The 26,529-nt window shown below is 38.3% G+C and overlaps 1 protein-coding gene across 3 annotated transcripts in view; it reads right to left on the bottom strand.

Moving 5' to 3' along the window:
• Nucleotides 1–26,529, bottom strand: part of FAR2 (fatty acyl-CoA reductase 2) — a 149,118-nt gene that overhangs the window by 64,594 nt on the left and 57,995 nt on the right. For all 3 annotated transcript variants that reach the window (XM_082771171.1, XM_082771173.1, XM_082771172.1), the window contains one exon: nt 17,383–17,617. In XM_082771171.1, coding sequence (XP_082627297.1) covers nt 17,383–17,571 — 189 coding nt within the window. In that variant the 5' untranslated portion in view covers nt 17,572–17,617. The remainder of the gene's footprint in view (nt 1–17,382; nt 17,618–26,529) is intronic.

Raw genomic sequence — 26,529 nt, 5'->3', positions numbered from 1 at the left:
TTCTGACTAAACTGTACGTAGTTGCTTAGGTTAAAATCTCATGCGTCATTATTGTCTCTGTATAATTTCCATAACACCACATGGCTTTGAAGGACAGATCATCCCAGCCTTCCTAGAAGTCAAAATGAAAAAGGATACATATTTACATATTGTAAAGATGCAAGCCTGGAAATTCTTAATGCTTCTCTCTTTCCCTAGCAAAACACAAATCCCTGAATTTATGTTCTGGTCTCCTAGGATCATGCATATAGAGATTGTTTAACATAGTAGGTAGTCAGGAAAAATGGTGATAATATTTTACAAGAAGTTAGTAGTTACCATCTCTATGTTCTTAGAAACTTGGTTAATATCCTTTGAATAGAGTACCTAAAAAGCTGAGCTGCACCTTGTATATGAAGTATTAGAGAGAAAGCAGATAGCAAGAGAATATTTGAATTAGCAGTCACACAAATGAGCTCTAAAACCACATTCTGGTTATCCTGGGACTGTGCAATGTGGAAATCTGGTGGGTTAAAAACTTCTACCCCTAGAATATGAAAAGACATTCACAAAAGACATACTCTTCATGGGTGTACTCTTCTCCAAGACTCACATACTTGCAACATCTTTTCTAACTTTAGATGTCTAAAGGCTCAGCATTCAGTCTAAAATGCTTCCCAGATTGGGCTAAAGACTTTGAACTAAGTGCATGTGCACTTAAGCTACTTTAATTTCATGTGAGAGCCTGAATCACAGTCCAAATTACCACTGAAAGTCCAGCCCCTCTCCCATAGCAGCTTTCTGTCTGCTAGCACCAGCCTTTGAAAGCCGCATCAGGAGATGGACCAGTACAAGGAGTTAAATTTTCAGCCAAAAATGGTTTTCTTGCTATTGGTGTCAGGTTTGGGGGTTCTTTGTCATCTCTCCCCCCTTCCCTCCCCCCCCCAGTGGTTAGAAAGAGTTGCCTGTGGATTTTCAAGCAGACCAACTACTTATCTGATTTGTTATAATATACTCATGTATAAGGGCTAACAGCAGCATATAAAAAGTAGACGGATTATGTGGCACATGGTGAAACCCATGCTTTTTGTTGGAGCCACCAGGAACTTTGTTTGGCTCAGGTCAACCACAAAACTGCACCCTTTAAGTAAATGCCTCTTTTAGAAGCTAAAGCTAGGGAAGATTAACCTTGCTATTAAAGGTCTTTGGGTTAAAGCCATAGATCAGACCTCATGAGATACAAGTTCCAGTTCTTGCTTTGCCACTGATGGGCTCTGGTACTTGGCACTTGCCTCAGTAAAAGGCCTAAGCAGGTATTTTATTTAAAACTAATTCACTATAATGGAAACTCACATCAAGTTTTGTATTAGGTCTGCTTTTGACACATAAGGTCTGTAAGTTACACACCTATCTCCTCCCTCATTAAAAAAAAAAAAAAAAAAAAAAAAAAAAAAAAAAAAAAGAGAATAATATTAATTTATCAGACAAAGAAGTGAGAGAATGAGATTATGGTTCAGCCAGTTACTTCAGTAGATGTCCTAAAATCCTAACAGTACAAAGTTCTGGTATGTAGCTTTCACATTTCTAAATTAAAGCAGGTGCATAACCCTTCACTGAATTAGACCTTCAATTACAACAGGCTTCCAAGCATGTCTTTGACACCTTTGGCTGGAAGCTGTATGTTAGTATTTTTAACTGCACTGCATCTATTTTAATCCTTTTGCTGTCCACTTCCTTCACTATCACCAATTGCAGTAATTCCTTTGACTTAGAACACACTGAAAGGATATGCCTGATGCTCTCAGGAGTGCCTGTCCAACTACAGCTTGTTTAGGAAGTAGCCTCTTGCACACAGAAACTTCTTTGTACTAAACACTGCACATAAATTGCAAGAGAGAAAAAGCAAAGATATATATGAAAAGACTAAGGGAAGCTACCAGACCTCAGGATGGTAGACAAGCAGAATAGTGTTATTTCCCCATTTCTCATTTCCATCTTCTTAAGTCAGATGTTATTTATAAAGGCACTACTGGTTATATGTAGTCTAACAGAGAGAATGCAGTATTGCCTGGAGACTTTTTTTAAAAAAAAAAAAAAAAAGTATTAAACAGGGCAGGTCCCAAGACAAACTCCAAGGCAATTCTACTTATAACTGGATTCCAGGATTCCATGATGATTAATCACTACTTTTGCAGTATGACTTGGCCAGCCAGAATTATTCCCCCACATCTTGTCTGTAACATCCCAGTCTGGATATTGGCATACTGTTGGGGACTATGTTGAAAACTTTGCTAACAAGGTTACCCTCCCTTCATCTACAAATTCAGTCGTTTTATCACACTACACAACGAGGTTGGTCACCATTCCCAACTGTCACTTTCTCCTTCACATAGTCAGAAATGGGTTCCAAGAAAACACACTCTGTGATTTTTTTCCAGGGACAGAAATGAAACTGCCTGGTTTACAGCTTCCTGAATTGTCCTTCCTGACCTTCCTGTTGACGGGTGCAACACTGTCCCTTCTCCACCCACAAGTGTCCTCTAGAATCTAGAATATCTAGAGGCTTCTCACATAACTGAAATACATAGATTTTCATACTCCTTGCTCCTGTAGAAAATATATTTGCTATAAAAAAATACTTAATTAAAACAAAACAATAACACTAAAATGCATTACTAAAATACAGATTTCCAGAGGTCATGGTAAGGACACTAGCTTGCAAACAGTTCACATACAATTGGGAGTCAAACATTAAGGAGACAGTGTGCCTTAAAGCATGAATACAACATACTAAAAGTTCAGATTTTTAAAAGGTTAATTCCTTTATGCAAACAGCCTCTCCAAACAGAAATCAGAAACATTAAAATGTTTTTCCTGCTCCTCTGTTGAAAATTCTCATACCTTGTATTAAAATGCCCTTTCTGATCAGCTCTTGAATTATTTCCAGATGGATAATTTAGGTGGCTTGTTACTTGGGTGTGGGTTCACATACAATACCAGAGCAAATGCAGTATTGTACAGTTGCATCCTCCTGGTATTGTGAAATGTGACCTTACCACTAGGTACAGAGGTGGTCACCACAGAAATCAGTATGAGAAAACATTTTATTACCATGCCGCACCCCTGCTGTATTTTCTTACAGCCTATTTCCTTATTATTTTTTTTCCTTCCCTACTTGGAAGACACTGACTGTTTATCATAAACACTACATTATATATATCATACATATATGTGTGTGTGTGTAATACTCCCAGTATTATAAACAACTGTAACGCCCAATAAAGTTCTACTTGGAGCCAGACACAGGCTCTTGTTTTGTTGAGCTCTTTTGTATCATGAAGGCATGAAAACAGAATATAGGGTTTTGCAGATAGGAAAACAAAGTAAGAGACTATGCCCTAAACTAAGCTCTGAAACCACTTTTTAAAAAACATGATGGCAACAAAAGACGACAACTAGCAGAATAGACAAGAGAGATGTGACTAAATACATGAAAATGCAGACTAAATGTACACACGCAGCTAGCTAGCATCAAAAGTTTTTTATTTTTTTAAAGCAACATGTAGATGTTATTATTTGTTATTTATATTTCAGCACTGTCCCATCTAGAAATCAGTACACCATGCTGAGTACCTACCTTTAAACCTTACATCTTGGTACAATCAGACACAGACAAATGAAAACTATTGGAATCAGTAATTTCTGCTCTCAAATGCACACCTCTAATCCAACAAGCTATGGTAGAAAAATGATGACCACAACTGTTTGGTAAATTTTGCTCTTCTAGCGACAGACCCAGTATCTTGCTGTTATCACAGATACAACATGCTACGCATTGCAGGTATACTGAAACACAGAATGGTTGAGGTTGGAAGGGACCTGCACAGATCATCTAGTCCAACTCCCCTGCTCAGGCAGGGTCAAACCTCTACCTTTGTCTGTCTGGTGTCTTCATCCTTTACTAATTCGTCTTGGTGCATCCTCTGTTCATGTGCTCTTGTCCTGTTCTATATTTTTGTAATCCTGTGCTCTCTTAAGTATTTCAAAGTGTTACCACTATGGGAGCAGATTAGCACTGGCATCAGTGGGTTTCCCAACTTTGACTTTTTCTTACTGCCTCTAATGCTAAACAAGTTACTGATTCTCCAGCCTCAATCTTTTGACCCTACCAGTTCATCTTCTGAAAAATCTGAACTCTTCCATCATCATTGCTCACCAACAGCCTGCTGGGGGATATTTTAGGAATATATCATTTATATTTCATAAATCCTATCCTAAAGTAATGAGCCACATATTTGGCAAAACTCACCCAATTCAGTCCGTATCTACACAAAACAAGATTACGTTAATGCTTCAGCAACATCCAGTTCAACATGACCTTCCTGAATTTAGGATAATATTGACCCAAACTACAGAACAAGAATGACGTGCCAGTGAGAAACACACCAAATCCCTCCAAAGAAAACAAATACCACAAGGCTCATAAAATATTTCTCATCACAATACCCAGACTCTTATTCAGGTACCTGAGTATCACAGCCTCCACCACCATAAAGCCCTAGATCAAATCAGACTTCCTTAGAAGCCACTACCACATTATTTGCTGCAGATTCCCAGCAGATTTGCTGCTATTTTAGCTTTTTACTGGTTAGGTGAAATGAACTCACAGGACACAAGAAAAGAATGGAAATCACATAATTCTATCTCAAGAGAGATACAGACACAAGCAGTGACAGCCAAGTAGGGACAGAGAACATGAAACCCTGCCAATTAATCAAAGTGCTACCTGACATGGCATGGTGGTGCTAGGGGCCGTGATGTAGGAAAACATTCAAACCCAAAAGTAACACTTGGAATCAGGTGTCTTATCATTAGGATTTTAAAAGTGGAGGTCTATATTAACTAAACAAATGTGTCTGCTGTTAGGATCAAAATCAGTCTGATAATTTTTTAACAAAGTGCATGAGGCATGTGTAGACTTTAAAAAACAAATAAAAACTCACCACCAACTAGCTAGAAGAGCAATCCTTTCCCTTTACCGACTCCAGAACAAACACAGGTTTGGCCACAAATGAGCTCTGGACAGCTACCTCCACAATCCAGAGTGTGGGAGTGAATGACACATTTTCACAGAGTTAGCAAGGTTCCCTTTCACAAAATCAGACCAGCTTACTCTGAATTTTGGTTGCCACCAATCACTTGGTGTTTGTAATCATGTCATCATTCACATTTAAGTACAAATGGAAGAGCTGCTTTGCTGCAGCAGTTTTTCTTTCAAGAAGCCAAATTAATTTACAAACAGCTAACACTGATAATACCCTTCCCCCTCTCCTTCCATTTCCCTTAATGGAAAATAAAAAACATAATGCAATCCCCAGAAAATTACCAAGAAATGATTTTCCCACTTGGGCTCCCTGGCATAACTCAGACATTTTGATTTGCATCTGCAATGATGTCAATCAGAACTTCACAGTTTTTAAATAAATCATTCTCCCTAATACATTTGGCAGTCCTAACGGGTCTGGTAAATGAAATGAAAAGAATAGGCTAGATTTTGTAGGCTAAACTGCAGTGGAGGGTGACCTTCAGACAACTTTTAAGATCTCTGGTCTTGTAGGGGATCAATTCTGGGTCAGCTTTTTGGTACTTCTTTCAGCCATCAGTACCTGTCAGAAGGTGACCTTATGATCACCTTCTTAGCAGCCACAGAATTCTGCTGTACAGGACTACCCTATGACTGCTTTCACTATTTCAGTCATAGTGCCAGGGAGTGGGAGAAGGGTGATGAATATGCAAGTATGGTGGCTCTGCATGAGCCAGCCACTTTGCTCTGCAGGCAGGAAGCCTGGAAGATCAAATACTCTGGACTGTGCATTTCAAGATGTATCAGTGTCACAAGCAGGAGCTCTTTCTAAACCTTACTTACGTTGAATATTCTCAGCTTTAAGGACTCTTATCTCCCCTCTGTTTTAACAACCTTATTTGTAGAAAGCATTATCCAGTGACCATATGAGAGAGCTTTGACTGGAAAGGCAAAATAGAACACAGAATATTCTGTGCCACTGTATCTAGGGTTTGTTCTTAAACTGTACATTTTTTTTCACAATAAGCTTTGTTTCTTTTTAAGGCATTCTGGCATAGAACTGATTTTAGCATCCATCATTCAGTGAGCTGGCAGATAATAAAAAAAATAAGTAGAAAAGCCTACGGTTAAATTTAGGAAAATGGAAAAGCTTTCTTTGAGAAAATCTGGAAGGAGCAGCTTGGGTCAGAATGTAATAAATTGGACATGAAGGATGAAACATGATAATCCTACATTTTGTTGAATGACCAAATAGCAAATTTTATTCCTTGGGTGCTGACTGATAGGTGCATTACTGACCCATTTAAGAAAAAACATAAGCCTTTATTCTTAATTATGATTTGCAGGCCAAGATGTTCCCAACAGAGGTTGCCCCAGGTTAGGTGTCCTTATTCAACCTCAGTTCAATGCAGAACACCCAAGCCTGCATATGAGCTTTAGTACACGAGCAGCTCCATGGGTGTCCAGAATAGTTCTGAAGTGCAACAGCCCAAAAAGGAATTGTGCCAATTCGCACACGTTGAGAGCCAAGTCACAGGCTCCGGCAAAATGACAAACATTGTTTAAAAACATGTTAGCTGAAGGCCTAATTGGTGAACAGGTCACTTGGCAAAATTCTGAACACAAAACATGCTGTGCAGCAGCCTAACAGCTCAGCTTTCCTATGTGCCTGAGCAAAACACGAACATGGGAGAAATCTGAAGGTTACAAAGGATGCCTGACAGGACTTCTCTAATGATGTTGCTCCACGGCCTTGAGGCCAGCACAAGTTGCTGGGAAATAGTCCTACTTCTGTTACTGATGTAATCACTCAAGCCTATAAAGCGGAGCTTTTCTCTTCAATGCTCTTTGTGCTTTTCCTGTCCTCTTGAAAACTTCACACTGAACACTTTACACTCACCTTCAACTGTGCCTCTTTCATATCTCTCATGCACACTCTCCCACTTCCTCAACTTTCACTGCTTAGGACATGCAGACAACAGTACTGGTGATACTGAAAGCTTTCTACTGGCAAGGAAAGCGACATCCAAAAACGGATGAATTTCTGGATGGAGAGATCTCTGACTAGCAGAGGAGTTAATTTATTGGATTACAGAATCTAAATCTTCCCTTTACTCTCCTGAAATAAGTTAAACATTAGGATTGGATTTCCATTTTCACCACTCTGTTCTCTTCCAGAAAAATTACACTGAAGGGAAGCCAATTTTGTGCCTGTATGCATTTATCGGGACACCCTGAGAAAAGAGACCCTTCATCCCAGGCCCTGGTACACACACTACAGAAAAACAGATTAAGAAATATTTGAAAATGCCCTGGGTCATGTTCAGACACAACTGTGAGGGCAAAAGAAGTGGATGAGAGTACCGATAAAAATGTTGCATCTTGCTTTTGGTTCCTTCCCAACTCAGACACTGCCTATCTTGCCAATGCTCCAAATGTTTCAAGGCTTTTGGGCTGGAGTCAGGCAATGTTGTTTTCTCAGGTATAGGAGAATGATTAAATGCATTTGCATTCCTGTATTAAGCACTTCTTGTTACGTTTAAATCAAACTCAACTGAAGTTTTAATACTGGCAGTAAAATCAAATGCTTTTTTTTTTTTTTCAGAAAGCAAAAAAAAAAAAACACATCCAGAACAAAAAGAAAATCCACCACCACTACACATAATTTAAAAGACAACTGTAAGTTACTTCTCTCCAAGGTTTCCTCTGAAATCCACCCTTCACAAAACACTTAATCCTTGGTATTTTTTCATTTAGCTTTGGAAGTTCCACTGATTTCAGGAGCTAGGCCTGGGATGCAAACCAAAAAGCATGCAGGCATAAATGCAAACTCAAGCAATGTTATGAAGATCCTCTAAAGTTGTAATTCAACTGAAATCTTAGTTTGCTACATCTTTGGTGAGATTTGGTGATGAAGAAAGAGTGCTGTGACTCTTTGGCCTGGAAAACAAAAGACTCAGACTCAGGGGGATCACATGAATGTGCATAAATACCTGATGATGAGAGCAAAGAAAAAGGTGGAGCCAAACTCTTCCTTGGGATACCAAATGACAGGATAAGAGACAATGCACAAAGAAACAATGAACATCAGAAAGTTTTGTGAGTTGTTTGTTTTTTGTTTTTTTTTTTCTCCAACCTTGGAGATATTCAAAATTCAACTGGACATGGTCCTGGGCAAAGTGGCTCTATCTGACCTGCTCTGAGAGTGGGGGGTCTTTCCAGAGGTCCCTGGCAACCTTGATGATTTTCTATGCACCTTTGCACAGATTGATAAAGGGAGAAAGGAGTGTGAAAACAAGTTAGGAAGGAAGAAGTTTTGCATTTTCATGTTCATAAAAAACTAGCTGAAACTGCAGCAAATAGACTTGTTTTTAAAATAATATCATCTCTGTAGTGTTCTTTGTCAGATTCCCTACTAACTAAATTAGGAGATGAAGTCTTCTGGGAATGGCTACTATATTGTGACTGTATCAGAGAATGATCTTAATTAGAAGACAAGAAAGAGACTTCATTTTCCTCTCAAACTGGAGAACAGTACCTCTTTCAAACTCTTGATATTAGTGACTGGGAGGAACAGAGAATTACTCAGACCACATGAATGTCTTCATGATATCATGACAGGTAGAGAGCAAAGGGAATAGAAAAGTTAACTGGCTAAAGGAAAAGGTAATAGTTTAGAGCTTGTTCTGCAAAATAACATATCTGAATAACTTTCTAGAACTGCAGAGAAGATAACTACTGTAGAGAAGAACTGGATGGGTAGTACTCATATGTAATCTCTTCTGTTCAGCAACATAATTAAGACCAAGGGGTAAAGAATAACTTACGGTTAGTTTAGTAGATATTCATCAACAACTTATTTTTTTTTTCCCAATAAATGACCACAAAAATTTAAAAGTAACATTTAAGTGGAAGACAGAAGCCTTCTTTCTGGAATACTTCTTGAAAAGTTCTTTAAGCTTCTTGAAAACTCCTCTCCCATACTCCTAAAAGCTCAGTGAAGATGAATGTATTTGGCATAAACTGAAATAAGGCTGAAAACATTGTCTTGTCTTCTTGAGATAAGAGAACTGATGAATTCAACAGAGCTATATGACAGGCATAAGGGTTCCGGTTTTAAATCAGGTATAATCCTTTTTGTAATCCAGAAATTGTGATATTGATTCACTCTGACTGGCTCTCTCATTATCTTAAGCTACTTCTCCCATCACCCTAAACTACTGCTCTCCTTTCTACTTATGACCAGACTTTTCACCAAAGATTTTTAGTGCAAAGACCTGTGTTTGCATACCTATAGATCTTGAATGTCAAAATAAGGTAAATAAAACATATTACATTGATTTCAGAAAAGAACGATGATTCCTCTTCTCCCTCATCCCTATCAACATCTTTTCTTGTTTTTTTTTTTTTTTTTTTTTTTTTTTTATTATTATTATTATTTTGTTTTGTTTTTGTTTTTCTCATTTTGTTACTTTTTTCCCTCTTCTAGATCCTCAATCCCATTCTCTTCCAGATCCTTATGCTCTCACTAACAGTAAAGACTCTTCATAATTTTTCTGATGCTTTTTACATTTTTTTACCCATTTTCTGATAGCCCGTGCAGACCTGCTCTCTTTTTTTTTTTTTTTCCCCTTCTTGTTATTTCTTCAGGATCTCTAAGGTTTCAATTCTATTGCAGCCTTTTTAATTCCGCATCTGTACTGCTTTTTCCTCATTCTTAATATTTCCATTGCTGTCACCATTATGTCATAAACTTCTTTACTCTTTTGATCATGACCCATTTCTCCCTCTCTCTCTCCTGTCTTTGAACTTAGCTTGCATCTCTTCTTTTGTATGTCTTGATGTTCACTGTAACTTCTTAAAAAAAAAAAAAACGTAAGTCCTTTCTTTAGCAATAGCACCAACTCATTATTTAACTGCTTCCTCTTTGTCCCTGAACACTTAATTTGCATCACAATCCTGTCACCTATATTTTCTCTCCAGCTTCATTAGAAAGAAAAAAAAAAAAAGAGGGTATAGATACCTCACCAAATTTTTTCTTCTTTACCAGCTGTTGTATGTTTGAAAAAAGAGAATGGACATGAAAAACATTTTCAAATATGTAAGCTGACCAGTGTTTTCAGAGTCATTGTTGATACTGAGGGACTCCATTTTCAAGATTAAGCTAAAGTATTCCAAAGGGAATTAGTCTACAAAAGGGCACCAAGATGAGTCAGACTCACCAGAAACAGTTTTTAGCAAAGAAATACATTATATACAGAAAATTATAGTTATTAGTTACAAAACTGTCACTAATCACTTGCAGAGTTTTGTTCTAAATCTGTAATTCTAATGCATCTGATCAACTTACAGTGTGTGGAGAAGTTGTAAATTACTGTGCAGCATCCATGTACACTTGGAAGCAGCAAACTGCACTCTGACTATGGAAGTGTGAGATAAACCTGTTTTCTCTGGGAATTTTCTCAGTCTCACACACACAGTCATTCTTCCTCAGCTGATCACAGCTTGAATTTACCTGACTGATGCAATGGATGACAATTTCAAACATCACATTTCTTTCCCTTTTTCTCTTTTCACGGTTTCTCCTCTGATGTTTGAGCATGCATTAACAATGTCTTTTCATTTCCACGTAGCTGCTCTTCCAGCACTTCCAGACTACAATCTGTGCTGACAGCCTTGCAAATGCAACAGAGCAAGGAGCTGTAGGAAGCCAAGTTCTGCTGAAGCTAATTGATAATAAGATGGGCCTTTATGATTCTCAGTTACCCTCCTGGTACACATGGATTTTACAACAGAGAACAGATGAAACAGCAGGTAGGGTTGCCAGATCTCCCAATGTAGCTGAAAGCTGCTGGGTGAGATTCCACATCCTGAGTCACAATATGGGTTGAATGTGCATCAGGTGAGGAGGAACTGTCACCATACAAGACTGCAGCTTAGCACTCACTTTATCACAATAACCAGAAAAATCAGTGCTACTGCACCTGGCTTGTTCCAGATGCCCAGGGTCATGCAGAGCCTGGAGCTAAGGAGCAGCAGAAGCAGCAGGGCTGCAAACATTCAACAGCAGAAAGCGACACTGCAATCACACCAGTGAGCTGTGTTTTTTGTTGTTGTTGAGTGTGAAAGGTTATCTTGCTGGAATCACCAGCTGTTTTTTCCTTTTCTTGTGCTGCATGAAACAGTCTATTAGCTGATTACATACAAAGACCTGATTATATACAAAGAAAAACCTCACCAGCCTTATTCTTCACAAACTGGAAAAATGAGAAAAGAGAAAATGAGAAAAAGAAATGAAATAGAACAAGGTGGCAGATAGTGTTAGCTTAGGAAAGAGGCACAGAATGATTCAAGACCCTGGTCTACATTCATGTCTGTTATGTTAGCATCCCTAAGATTTAGCTCCTCTTTACCATATGTTTTACAAGTCATGGAGTCAGCAAAATAAATAAATAAAAACAATTTTTTGTTCAAGTCCCCTCAGTATACAAATATCAAAGTTATGTCGGATAATCTACTGACCAAAATGAAGAAAAGCTAAATAAATAATAAAACAGAAAACATCTTCACCCCTGTTGCACACATTAGCAGTTTCCACACTTCTTACTGAGTGAGCGGAATCCTGCTCCATCAACCAAAAATCTCATTACTCTCTTCCAGGTACTGATGCATACCCCATTGCAGTGGCCACAGCAAATCTAGGGGACACTATTCCAGAGGGAGTGCCACTGCAGTGGTTTTACATGGAGAACTTCAACAGCTTATGGTGATGATCAAGATGCATGAGCCCAGGAGTGAAAGTAGGGACACTCATGGGAAGTGGAAGAAGAGACATCTGCCATGATTTGGCTTAATTTATAGGACCGGAGTTCTACTGTGTATTTGCTGATAAATATAACATACTTGATCAGGAAGAATGGAAAGGTGTCTGATAATGCTGGACTTGTGTTCAGTTTTCAGACTTGAATCATAACATGGGCTTCCAAACAAATCTTTGTAAGAAAGAGGCACAGGATAGAAACTCTCTCTGCAACTGTTGGCAGTGCGAGGGTAAACTGTAGTTAGACAGTATTAAAAAGCAGTAGCATTTTATAGTATTTCTGGATATATGGATATATAGTATATATCCATTTCCTATACTATATATATAACTATACATACTATATATATATATATGTATATGGTTATATAGTATTATATATATTATACATATCCAGTATATACTATAGTATATAGTATTTCTGGATATAGCAGATATCCTGCAATACCTGCTTCCCCTTTTCAACAGCTTCTGAGCCTCTCCTTCTTCCCTTTGAACTATCAGGCATGTTAGCAAGAGTCTTTTCCACTCCCTGCTTTAACTGACCGTTCCAACTAGGAGCACTGGATGAAGAGACCTGAGAAACAGCCCAGCAACTGCAAGTGACAGAAGTCTGATGCATGCAGGGCATGCTCTGCTCTCCCTTGCTGAAAGGTACAAGTGACTCAGCATTAGCTCAGTAATTGTTCTCCATGGAATTTGAGACATCCCACTTCCATGCATTCCTGCCTATTTCAGCATGAGGAGGAATCAGAGACAAAGAACACTCAAACATTGCCCTACCTCTGATAAATATACACCTCCCATCAGCTAATGAATAAGACATCTGTCAAGCTTTGCCTTGTGATCCTCATCTATGGACACAATCATTGTTGTTGTTGTTTGTTTTTTATTTTATTTTTTATTTTTTTATTTTATTTTATTTTGTGTGTGTGTGTTTAATAGCTGTTGCCTGTGCCACAAAGACATGGCATTTCATTAAGCACGGGGTAATAGCCTGATTCCCTTGGAGACTTACTACTGGAAAACAGAACATTTCCATTCATAAACAGGCAAGGTCACCATGCACCATACATTCCTCAATGCACACATTCATTTTGGAATTAATGCTGAGGTAATTAAGGATCTGCTCATTATACATTTCATATTAATGCAATAACACAACTTCATATAGAACTAATTTTACAAGATCTGAGAAAAATCAGTATTCTGTTACATTTTAATGCCATCTGTTCATCTACTCCAGAATACATTGCAAAAAAAAAAAATCTGATTTCTAATCATTTTAATATATAATTTTATTCTTCATGTTTGATTTAGAATTTGAAAAATTCCAGACAATAAATATTTTTAAAAGAACACACTAAGGTATTTGGTTCCTTCACATTGCATCACACTTTCATTACTTATGATTGTTTTTTTATTCAGCAGGAGTTATCTTCCACCATATGCACATTTACGTACTATGAAAAAGGCAGTTTCACAGGTGTAATGCCTCAAAGCTTAAACCCCTATAGATATAATAGATATATTTATTTTTTCACAGATTGTGCTAAGAGATACATGAAGAGAAATAAAAAATTAAACAGTGTTTTTGAAATAAATTGCGTAACGTACTACCAGAAATCAAGAATCCCCAGAGGACATTACCTGAAGAACCTCGGCATTAGGCAGTGCAACTCATTTGTAACAATCTAATTCTCTACTTTCATCTTATTTCATCCTAAATAATATTTTTATCTGCTTGTCCAGAATATTTAGAAGCTGGCAACCTGGTTTTCTCTGGTTTGTCTTTCCTGAAAAATTTATTTTCTGGATGTATAAATTAGAAATTCCAGAGGATAATATGGGTCAAGGCATAACGTAGAAGAAGAGTTAACTTTTAAAGTGGATGTGTGATTGGTCAGTAAATAAGATTACATATAAAAGTAGAGAAAGTATTTTCTCCTAAGAACATATACAAGAAATGTATTGCATTAAATCCAACATAATGTGGAGCAAAAGAATAATGATGCAGAAGAGATCAGAAATTATACATACATAAGGAAGGGAAGGATCTTAATTCTAAATTTTCTGTGCATACTCTAATACACGCATTCTTCATCAGTGATTATAATCAAGAACATCAAATGCAAATGTTGCATACAGACTTGGAATAAGCTTTCTTGCATTTTTATTTGATATGTAGCTCAGAGGTTTGCCGAACTGGAGAATGCAAACCAAAACTGTAAATGGCAAGTGTACTCTTTAGACTGTGAATAACTCATTATGTGGTTTATAGACATGCAGATGACTTAACTGGAAACAATCTGCAAAAATGTTAAGTTAATGCTTCTTGCACTCTTCACCTACCAAGAATGAATTTCTGTAACTAACAATATAATCTCTAGAAAAGAAAAAAACAAACGCTGTCAACGTTTCCATATGGAAATTGTCTTTGACAAGTCAGGTTTCTGCTTTGGAGAAGCATTCTTCCTCTAAATCCTGGTTTCTACAAAGCCCGTAGCTGGGATCAGCACCAAAAGCAGTTCTTACAGGTGGAGTCAAGGGGACTTGCAGAACTGGGAGACCAGCCATAGTGCTTTGTGGCCTTCCTCCTGTCATGATGGACTTTTCTGGAACCATTTCCTGATTGGTCCCTTCTGGACAAGACCACTGAGGGAAAATACACTGCACAAACGTGCAGTAAACTTCACCTCAGGCCTGACTAAATGGGATCTTTAGAAGCAGTGTGACCCTTACTGCAAGAGACTGTTGAGATGGTTTAATTGTTCAGTTCTAAACGGACCTAAACTTTGTTATTATTATTAGTTTTAAATGAACATTTTAAAGTGCCTGAGCCTATATGTTTTCTCAGCCTGTTATTTTGGTAAGGGCCATCCGTGTGTACACATATACATTTCTGCATACTTTCCCCAAGGAGGACTGTTGTACTTTCCTATCCCATGCATGGAGGAAAACTATTCTTGAGGTTATTCCATAGTGTTTTGAGCCCCACCACTGTTCCTTGGACCACAGCATAGCACACCTGACCAATTCACAACAGGAGTTCAAATTTTTGGTTGCGTGAGATACAGACCCTGTAAACTGAACCAGTCTGCTAAACAGAATCTGCTGTTCCTTGAACTTACAATACCATATTCACACCCTGCTGATTAGCTGAGGTCTACTTATACATTAACCATGTATAACAGTGCCTTAGCACTGGGGAGCTCACTTCTATATCAGTAACAAAAAATGCAATTATACTAATCAAAGTAAAGATGCTCTCTTCTTTTAGAGACTATTCAGGACCTAATCCTTAACAAGAATCTTTCTTGGTTTTGGACAAAGCCCTCATGTAACATGCTATATCTCTACAAAAGACATAATATCTAGGTACGTAGAAGAAATGTAGAAGAAATATGAAACCTTAACTCTTTGGCCCTCTCAGTCTTCCTTGAATGGAAGACAGCTGTGTTCTCACAGGAGCCAGTTATCTTATTGCTTTATTTTTAAAAGAATAGCATCAAAGATGCATCCTTCTTCCTCAGGGGTCCTGGATGAGTTGTGATCATACCCACTGAGGTTTGTTTTTTTTTTTTTTTTTTTTTTTTTTTTCTTCCTTTTGAAGGCCTACACACTTTCCTCTTCCTTTTAGTTGTTTGAAAACAAGTAAACTTGAAGGCTCACTGAAGCTGTCTGACAAAGGTTCAAGGAGAGGTTATCAAGTCCTGTTTGCTGTTGGCATGCCTAAAACTGCTGACACATGCTAGGAAAAAAAAGGGTACATCTAGTACAGCTGCATCAATAAAACAGCTACTAGGGAACATCACCTAGAGCTAACAACAACACTAAGATGTACCGACAAACTGAAGAAAAAACAGTAATACTTATATAGAAAATGCAAACAAAGCATGTAGAAGTCCTGGAAAATAGCTTGGTTCCTCCTCATTTTCTAAGTTATTTGAAAGAAAGAAAACCACCACCACAACAAAACAGAAAAAAAAAATATCAAAATGCAAAAAACCATGCAAGCATGACATATTTGGGACTTTGCTGTTTGATGATGAAAACCATTACCCACAGTTGTCAGTGATGAAAGCTGAAAATGTTCATTGAAAGGAAAAGTACTGAAAAACTGTGCACTTGACAGACTTGCAAAAAAGCAACTAGCATGATGGTTTCCTTTTATAGCACTTATGAATGCAAAAGTTCTCTTAAACAGGAAAATAATCTATCATCTGCTGAAAATACAAAAAAATCAAACTGTTGTTGGGCATATTAAAGATTTTTCTAGTTCATTGTTTGGATGCCTAAATACAATAGAGAAAAAAGCCTTCTCCAAACTCTACTTGTTTTTTGTTGTTGTTGTTTGTTTGTTTGTTTGTTTTTTAATTATTATTATTTATTATTATTATTATTATCTATAAGACCTGTTTTGCCTCCAACTCCAGTAGAATTGTTTTTCCAGTCAAGTTGTACTCAGAATTTTAAAGCAATGCTCTAAGGATATGTTGACAAGTCTTGGATTAATTTCAAGTGATTTCTTGCCTCCTAGGGTCCGATCTGTTCCGTCCTCTCATTCCACATTGTCTACATACAAATTCACGCTAGCAGGAAGCATTAGCATGAACTCTGCCACTTATCACAGCTGGAGGAGTCTGAGCAAGTTCACGACCTAACCACTGGCTTAAGCTCCTGAGGACCCGGAGTCCACTCTAGATAACTGGTCTACCAGTGTCTTCTTACACATTTCTACATTTAATGCAACAGAGGCTTTTGACATCCTTCTAATACTAGAGATGTGGTTCTCACTGGAGAGGGAAGCCACGTGGGTGGAAGTCATAAAAGTCTGTACTTCAGTTCGCAAGGCAGATTAACTTATGCTGTCTGCAGCAAAAGACCAGAAGTTTGGAAAACTCCCCCCTGCTCCCCAAAACATGACGGTATTTTGTCATTTCCAAAGTGAGGTGAAACTATAGCTGACTTTAGAAGATAGCAGATGCCCTACTGTACTGCAGCAAAACACAGACACTATTTGTTGCCCCTAGGCTTCTTCTGAAGCAAGTTTAACACCTTAAGTGCAAGGAAAAGGGTGTAATGGGCTCACTCGGTTTCAATATTGGAATATTATCATTCAATTATCATTCAAACATAAGTTTTGAAAGTGAGGAAGGAAAAGAGCTAGATAATGAAAACAAAATGCCACTATTTTTTGTGCCAAAAAGGACACTTCCTAACATGGCGTGTTTTCAGAAAAAAAAAAAATCTCAGAGAGCAATACAGAAAAAGGAAGAAAAAAGGTATATCAGTACAACGTAAAATCCTGTATCACACATCTAAATGAGACAGATTCAGATTCATGCATGCTTTTCATTTTATAGATAAAACAAAAATTATGCAAAGATTACAGTAGATTGTATTTTGTTCTTATAAATTGAGTAAAACAGAACTCCTATAAGCATACCAGATTAAATGGATTTCAGACTAGATTTAAGAATAAAATATAGAAACTTACCTTGCATTTCAACATGTTGGCCACTCTCTCTTGCATTGATTGTCCAGCCTTTGGCCTTACAAGAATATAAACTGCTTTCACTTCAGGGCTGGAGCGCAGAAGCTTTTCCACCAGCACTTTGCCCATGAAACCTGTGGCTCCTGTGATAAGTACGGTCTTTCCATTGTAATAAGCGGAGACCGAAGACATGGTGCTTTCTTTTGTTGTCCTTCCTTTAACTGCCTGCAGGAGGTACCTGAGAAGATACAAAAAGCAGGCTTTTGAGATAAGACAGATCAGTTATTAGGGAATTGTAGTCAGAGATAGGTTTTCCCAGTCTGTCAGCTATAACAGCTCATAATAGGTCAGTCAATAGTAATTTTAAAGATGAGTTTTTTCCAAGCCTTTGTTATGAAGAGAAACACATTTATCTCATTCATTGTTAAGTGCTGGCCATGAAGATATGCAGTTATCCCTATGAGACAAAGTAGGAATCTCCTCACAAACACTGCAGGCTCAAATGCTGTGTTTTCCTGTGGAATTCCACTGTGCCAAGGTACTGAGTTTGGTACATGGCAAGGCTTTAGTAGCATCAGGGCTGCGGGAGTGGCCTCTGTGAGAAGAGCCTAGAAGCTGCTTCATTAGATCAGAGCCAGTTCCACACAGCTCCAAGAGGACCCAACTGCTGGCCAGAGCTGAGCCAATGAGTGACATTGGTTGAGACTCTGTGATAGCAGATTCAAGAAAAAAAAAAAAAAAAAAAAAAAAAAAGAACAAAACACACACACTGCTGGGCAACAGCAGCTGGAAGAGTGAGGAGTGAGAACCAACACCGAGGACCCCAAGGTCAGTGCAGAAGGAGGACAGGAGGTGCTCCAGGCAGGCAGCAGCAGCTGCCCTGTAGCCTGTGGAGAGGCCCCCTGGTGTAGCAGGCTGTCCCCCTGCAGCCCATGGGTCCCACATGGAGCAGATCTCCATGCTGCAGCCCGTGAAGGAGCCCCTGGTGGAGCAGGTGGATGTGGCCTGGAGGAGGCTGCAGCCCAAAGAGAGCCCCCACAGGAGCAGGCCCTGGGCCGGAGCTGTAGCCCATGGAAAGGAGCCCATGCAGGAGCAGGGGGCCTGGGGGGAGCTGTTGCCCGTGGGGGACCCATGCTGGAGCCATCTGGGGGATGGACCCAGTGGTACAGACCCATATCTGGAGCAGTTCTTGAAGAGCTGCTGCCTATGGGAAGCCCACGCAGGACCAATATGGGAAGGATGACATCCCATGGGAGGGACACCACGTGGAGCAGGGGCAGAGAGTGACCGTGAAGGAGTGGCGGAGACAAAGTTTTAGGGACTGACCACAGCCCCCACTCCCCATTTCCCTGCACCAGTAGGGAGGCGGGAAGAGGAGTGGGGATGACACAGACACAACACATACTTATTATTAACAAGTAATAAACATTACTTGTTAATTACTTGTTAATAATAGGTAACAAATTACATCAGTCTCCCTATGCTGTGTCTGTTTTGCCCGTGATGATAATTGTTGAGTGATATCCCTGTCCTTTTCGTCATATTTCCTCCATTTTCCTTTAGAGGAGAGGGAGTGAGAGAATGGTTCTGGTAGAGTTCAGCTGCCCAGCTGAGTAAAATCACCACAGCCAAGCAGCCTCATTTCTTGTCAGCTATCGCTTTGCAATGTGCTCAGTCTTTCCCTATTGTCATTGCTTGCAATGAATTCATGAAGAACACGCTTTTTCATGGAAGACACAGTACAATGACATTGCTCTGCAAGACTGCAGTATAGACCTTGGGCATAGGTCATCACCTATTTGATTGTCTGTTAAAGCCAAAACTCATTCCACTAAACTCTAAGGAACATAAAAGTCATATGTTTTCTTAACAATCCATGAACAGTTTAGGTTTGAAATGCTTGCTAGAGATCTTTGACCCCTTCCACTGACTATACAAGGGGGCTGACATGACTAGGCTCCCACACGAAGTGTCCCGGTTAAGTATTTTTTTAATTAGATACAATGTCTTAGGCCTGCATGTCACCAGCTATGCTGATTCAAACAAGGCTGAAATCTGAAATGAATCCTGATGGAATAGCCATTCTCTTTAATAGGCTAACTCATGAAACCCCCACCTATCTTTGACGTGCTACAGAATTCACAACATGTTCAAAACACTTCCATTGCAAGTGAAAGGATCGCATAAAATAGAAAAATGCTTTGAAACAAACCTACTAAATTCAAAACAGAAACAAGAGGAGTCACTCAAGTGCCTGAGAACCATGACAGCCAGCAATATGCCCTTGTGGCCAAGAAAGCCAACGGTATTCTGGGTTGCACTGGGAAGAGTGTTGCCAGCAGGTTGAGGGAGGTGATCTCCCTCTTCTCAGCCCTGTTGAGACCCCATCTGGAGTACCATACACAGTTATAGGCTTGCCAGTACAAGAGAGATGTGGAATGACTAGAAAGGTCCATTTTAACCTCAACCACCATCTGACAATTTCCAGGTCTCCCCTTCTGTAGGGGAGACCTGGACAACTGTACACTAATTCCTCAGCTGCAAAAGCACAAATACATAGAATCTGCAATGTAGCATTTGTTGCACTTTTGCAGTCTGCCAAGATTCCATTTTCTCACCCACTGTTCTGCATTTCTGAGACCTAGTAAGCCATTCAGATACAGTTAAATAACTGAACTTAGAGCACAAACTGCGAGTCTTCATGCAGAAACACCTTATGTGATGTATGGACCAACATAGCTGAACAAGAGCAAAGAGTTTAAAGCACCCTAAGAAGTTTGAGAACATGTGACGGTAGGTTAAATTCCCTTTATCACATGGGATTGTGATAGAAATGTGTCTTGTCCACTGGCCCACACCTTCTGACATCTTCCTAAGGAACAAGTGAGGTATCTCACCTGGAAAATTCACCACCATTTATGCGAACCACGAAGGACAATGCAGATCATCCTTACAAGGTATACATTGTTCACTGCAACAACTCAGGAATGCCTTTAGCTGGATTGTTTTCCCAAAGACGTAAGCACTCTCAACAACAAAAAACAATCCACAATCTGTGTTAGTGTGCTGTCATTATCCACATCTACACTTGGTGCATCTACCCATATCTGACTTTTCATTCTGCCAGTTTTCACAGTAACTGTATAGCTACATGTAAAACACTAAAAACATATTTCTAGTAGGCTATACTAGAGACCTAGCGTCTAATGAAAATACCCAAATTTCTATTGAAAGAAATCTAACAAATCATCAGGTGTACCCCCAAGTTTAGAAAGTGGGTCAAGAAGAAAAACTTCTGAAGGACAGTATTTTACATATTATTAGCTGTGGGTATTCTGGCTCAGTGAATTCAGGTATTAGCCTACTTTCAGATATGACCTAGATCACAGCTTAAATGAATGTAACAGGCTTGTACAGGCCTATTAAAAACCTGTTTCTATCAAAGACCTGGCCACTTGGGAAGAAGGATAAACAGGTTAAACTATTAGATAATTATTTATAATAAAAAGTCATCTCATTCAGGTTGGGAAAGACTAAGTGATATTGGAAGACAAATTTAAAGAACCTGAAAGCATGTGGAAGGGTGTGCAATCCAAAAGTATGTGCTAGTTCAGGCAAATAAAGATGGAGGTGACAAAACACTTAAGAGTATGACATGTCCTGCAAAGTAAACAAATTAAGGAGAAAAGTCCTTAATCTCTACAGGCCATAAAAATTCTACTGAGCATAAGGAAACAAAAAGAGGAAATGTAAGACCATTTTCAGTCGGAGGATACTTACTTTGAACTCACTTTCTGAAGATAAGATCTAACCTAACCTCAACCTAATAATCTGCTGGAAAAGAAGGCAAATTTTTGAAGTACTTTCCATGACAGACTTGGAGATTACTATAATATTTAACAATAATTGGTCTCCTTCCCACACTTTAGTAGCACAGAAGATTTCCAAAATGCATCATTACGTGTTAATTCTTTGTATTACATTTACAGACTACTGCAAAAATAGCTGTTGAAGTTTCCAACCGTGGACATAAATTTATTATGTTGTTTCATGGGGGTTCTCTGTTTGAGTTATCCAAATTGGCTTTATTTGTTTTGGACAGATGTTTGCTGCCTTCTAGAAGAATAACGAAAGAAGAAATAAGTCATACTACTACAAAGCATTACTTAAAATTAGCCCTGCACCCAGAATTCTTTAATGATTTCTGGAAAGACATCTGACAGGTATTCCCATACAGTATAAGACCATCTAAAATGTCTGTCTCCAAAAAAAAAGTCAAAAAAATAGGAAAACACACACAAGTATGAGCATCTTCAAAAACAATTTTGATATTATGGCAATGGAAACAGCAAACAAATCTAAAAGTGAACTTCTAGAGCAGATTGCACTTAGTTATTTGCTTAACCTTGTAGGGTTAGAAGAAAAGGTAAGAAAAAATAAACTTTGTTTTCCATAATAATGCAGTCCAAGTCAGGCAGCATATAGTTACCAGAGCCAACTTCAGAGCTGAATCAGGGTGCTCAGGACATCATCCACAATAAAAATCCATGAGGAATGCAATCATATTTGCTTATTACAGGATCAGGTTTATGTCTCCCCTACTACTTTTTCCCCTTCCTAATTTAGATTTAGAAAAAAAATAAACAAAAACACAATTATCTTGCACCCAGTTGATGCCACAGTAATCAAAGAGAGTCTTGTATTTGCTTAATCTGCTTGAACAAATTGATGTTTTGAGATCATGACACAAATAAAAACTACAATTCTGCAATCCACTGCATTCAGGCAGATCCCTGAATCTCCACAGTTCTAACAAATTTAATGAGGCTTTTTTAAAGAGGCTTTTATTAGGTTCCAAATTCAAATGCAGATTCCAGTTTCTATTCAGGATATGCCCTTAAAAAAATAAGTTAATTGTCTTTCAATGTCAGGGAATATTGATTTATTTTTTTAAGAGTTTTATTTTTAATGTATTTTTAAGAGTGTGATTTCATAGCAATATGTATTCTTCTCTGATTTAATGGATATTGTCTGTTCTTTATAAAGAGAATGCTAACAAAGTTTTAGAAATTTTAAGAAACAAGGGTATTTCTAGTGTCAAAAGGTGTGATTTAAGCACTGCCTGCTGAACCTTTGGATGCCTATTTCAAAGTACAAAGAACTGCTTACATTCCTTTCGGATTTTTCTATTTATTTGAATGTAATAATAATTATATATATACACACACACACATTTCCTGCAGAAACTTATACTTTCTTCTTCATTTTAAGGAATAAGCAATCAACACTGGGTATTAACTATTTCCCAACCAATTAAACATGTGGTAAGAGAAAACTATTTGAAGTCTAAACCATAGTCAGGAGTTCCAGTGAGCTGACCCCATGGAGCTGAAGAAGGAGAGCCTGGGGTTCCTGTTGCTTCCAGAACTGACTGGCATTAAGAAAGCCACTAAATTGTGGCAAATAGCCCACACACAGACTTCCTGAAGTCCAATTCAGGTGATTAATTGCAGGCAACTCATACAGTTTAGGCACTAATCAAAGTAGGACAGTAATCACTGGTGCCATGCCATTTGAATTACTGAACACAGCATCTTTGCAGCAGTAGACATCTCACGGATGCTGACTCATTTCAAACTATAATGTGGAAAAAAAAACACACACCTTTTAGACACACAGCTAAGAATCACACAAGATCTCCTGTAGACACAAGTACAAAAGCTGCTCTAAAGGTAAAGCTCTGTTACTGATACCTGTACCAGTCTCCTGTACATGAGACATAAAGGTTGATCTGCAGCACTACATTACAAAGCAGTCTTATGCCAAGGGCATATGCCAAAGGGTGAGACAAGCAACAGAAAAGATGGGACTCCTATTGACCTGATACTTTGCTCCTGCAAAAGAAAAACCCACACAAACTCAACAGAAGCATAAAGTAAAGCTTCGCCCGCCCCCAAGAGTGGATACAATTGAGCTGATATTTAACAAAACAACTTATATCCCGTGCTTCCTGTACTTTAACGATGCCAAATCTTAGGATGGTGCAATGCCAGAAGTTAGGCTGTTATCAAAGCGACAGCAATACGAAGGGAAATATATATCTGAATCTCGTTCACCGTTGCTACTCCTGCTGCCCAGAGTAGGTCCATGGCTACAGAATATTAAGAAGAAATGGCAAGATGGAGCACAAACAGCAAGAGTTAGTTATACCAGGTCAGGCTAATATATTTCTCTATGGTTTTCAACACTAAGATTTCCATGCCCTACTCAACTTGGACAGGGGCTATCGCACAAGCAAATCTGTTAAGATATTTGCCTTTTCAACTCAGCAACACAAAATGAAAATCAAAAAAGAAAAAGGAGAGAGCTCAGAGCAAGAGCAAAGACAGTATGCAAATCTATGTATGTCTAGACCCAAAAGTGGTCTCTCTGCATCTCTTTCTATTTAGTCTGGTTTAGAGGAGTTTTCTCATGTCTGATGCACTTTCACAACTTTACCTAGGGATGTAATTTCTATAAACAAGAGGGTCAGAATATCAATATTAAATTTTTAGACATATAAAGTGTGATGAGCCATCTTTTAAAAATGTAATAAGAAGCATTTTTAAAACAAAAATACAGACAGCATGATTCCTTCAAGACAAAATATTTTTGGTCACTTCTGAATATAATTTTTTAATCCTGAAAATATCCCATCATACATAAGACAGTTTTCTTTAATCAGGATTCTGGAGGATTCATAATTAACCTGGGACATTCAGAGAAAGTAAAATTCCAGTATTGCTTCAGATAACTTATACAGCTGAGGTCAGAAGCAGCAATACAAAGTGGACACAGACTTTTTCAATCTCATCAGTTTGCTTCCTTAGTCTATTAACCGTTTTATGAGTTTAAAATGGACCTAATACTGGGAATGCCTGAATAATGTATCTTCATACAATTGCCATCATCGCCCTCCACTCCCCCCCCCCCCCCGCAATGTGTGACAAAGACTCCACAAAATCTACACGTAATTACAATACATAAAACCAATTATTTCTAATGTGCATGCTGTCTAATGTGCCCGAAAACATCTGTGTATAATTTATTGCTAGTTAATCACCAGCAAATAAAGAATCCCATGATTATGACTCGAGCAGTTAGGAACAGCTTGACCTTTTCACTTTGGTGGTCAGTAGATGCTGTACTTGAACAACAAGCAGTTTTCCTCCAACATTAACACATAAACAGAAATTACATGGTCTGAAGCAAATCAGTATAATCCAAGAAGAACATGTATATGGATGAAGAAGCAGAAATAGCTGAAAGTTAGACACCTGCACACCAAGTCCTATGGAGCAAAAGACTGAAAAGACTGAAAGAAAGCAACTTTCTAACCGATCGATTCCTTCAGAAACACAATTGTCTGTTCTGTGCTTAAAGAACAAACATTAAAAAGACAAAGGAAAAATGTAATAAGCATCTACATATTTTATTTACACACTTGTTCTAGAAACCATAGGATGTAACAATGGCTGTCAATTCACAATGAAATCTTGAGTGTATGCAAGAGCCTCTGTTGCGCATGCTCTGTCATTTGATATGTTTTATATGGATTTCAAGGTTTTTTGATTACCAGGCTCTACTTCAGAGATTTCACAGATTATTTTTAGCTCCAAGACATCTGGAAATAATAGAGCATGCTATGGTCTTAGAGTCACACAGCATGGTCCCATACTGTGCACGCTAGCAATATCTGAAGTAATGACTTGCTTTTCATCATAGTGTCTTATCTCCTGGCTTCTTGGTAACACAAGGAGTTAGTTCAGCCACTCAGCTCCAATGACTTGATTTATTTGGCCAAATTCACAACCAGTGTAGTACCACATCAATGATGAATGTTTCAGCTGGGATTAATGAAAAATAGTTCTGATTTAAGCCTTTACATTAAGAAGATTTTCTGCATTTTCAGTAACAAATAACAGTATCTCAGAATATGATAGGATGTTAGTTCAATGTTGCACTCCATTTGTGACAACAAATGATGTTACATAGTAACAACAATGATGCGCTGAAGTTATGTAATATATTGTTGAAGGTCTTTAGATACATTAAAGTTTGTGACACTTGATGTCTGCAAAGAGATAGAGGAGATTTTAGAAAATGAGGCAAAGATGATGTTAAAATGGTGTAGGAACAAGTTAAAGAATACTTATGGGTTGCTGAATCTCCATAGTTAATAACATTATTAACCAAGAAACAATAAACAGGCAAAGATAAACCTTCTCCCATACAGCTACAGAATTAAAAGGAAGGGCATAATCCATCTTGTGTATAGGTACTGATGATGCTACTAGAGCTCAAAGAAATAAAACCCTACAATTCAAAGATAGGCACATTCACAGCCAGACTGAACTCCTGATGATAATCCTCTTTACAAAAGAGATTTTGCTTCAAGCAATTTACACCAAATATGAAGTGTTGTTGCTAGCAGCCTGAAGGTTAAATCACTTTTCTCCAGCTAATATATTTCAAATCATTTTTTGTTTGCCATTAGTACTGACTCAATTCCATAACACTGTAACCAAGTAGCAACAAACAATAAGAAGCTCCCATTGCTCCTGGGAACCCTTCCCAACTTGAAAACTGACAGCAGGTTTGCCATCCATTTCAATTTATAAGTTAAATCTAAAGAGACAGGGCAGTGTAACAGCATAGTAAAGAGCTGCAGACAATAAGCAACACACACAGTTTGCAAACTCCCGAATGTGACATGGCACACGGACACACTTTCAATCCTTTTGAAAGCACTGAGTTGGGACTTGTGGGCTAGCAATCTGTAGTAATACCCAGATATAGGACTAAAGCTTGAACCTCCAGATTTTGTCCTTGCTTAAGCACTACCTGCACAGTTTCACAGATTATCCGACTCTCCCAAGAAGTCCTAACTCTTTTTGACTGCTGTTAGGAACTAGAGCAGAACAAATAAAACACAAGGATCACTGATGTGTTAAAACCCAGGAACAGCCTCTTGACTTTTCGGAGAAACCTATTCATCTCTCTCAGCATTGCAACACCCTCTCTAAAATTAGTGAAAACTGAATACAACTTACTAGGAGCAAAATGATAAAATGATCATCAAAATGCTGACCCCTTAGTGACAATGTTTTT

The sequence above is a fragment of the Aythya marila genome (assembly GCF_965140915.1).
Source record: "Aythya marila genome assembly, chromosome: 1".
Taxonomy (NCBI): domain Eukaryota; kingdom Metazoa; phylum Chordata; class Aves; order Anseriformes; family Anatidae; genus Aythya; species Aythya marila.
This window is presented reverse-complemented; position numbering and strand designations above follow the sequence as displayed.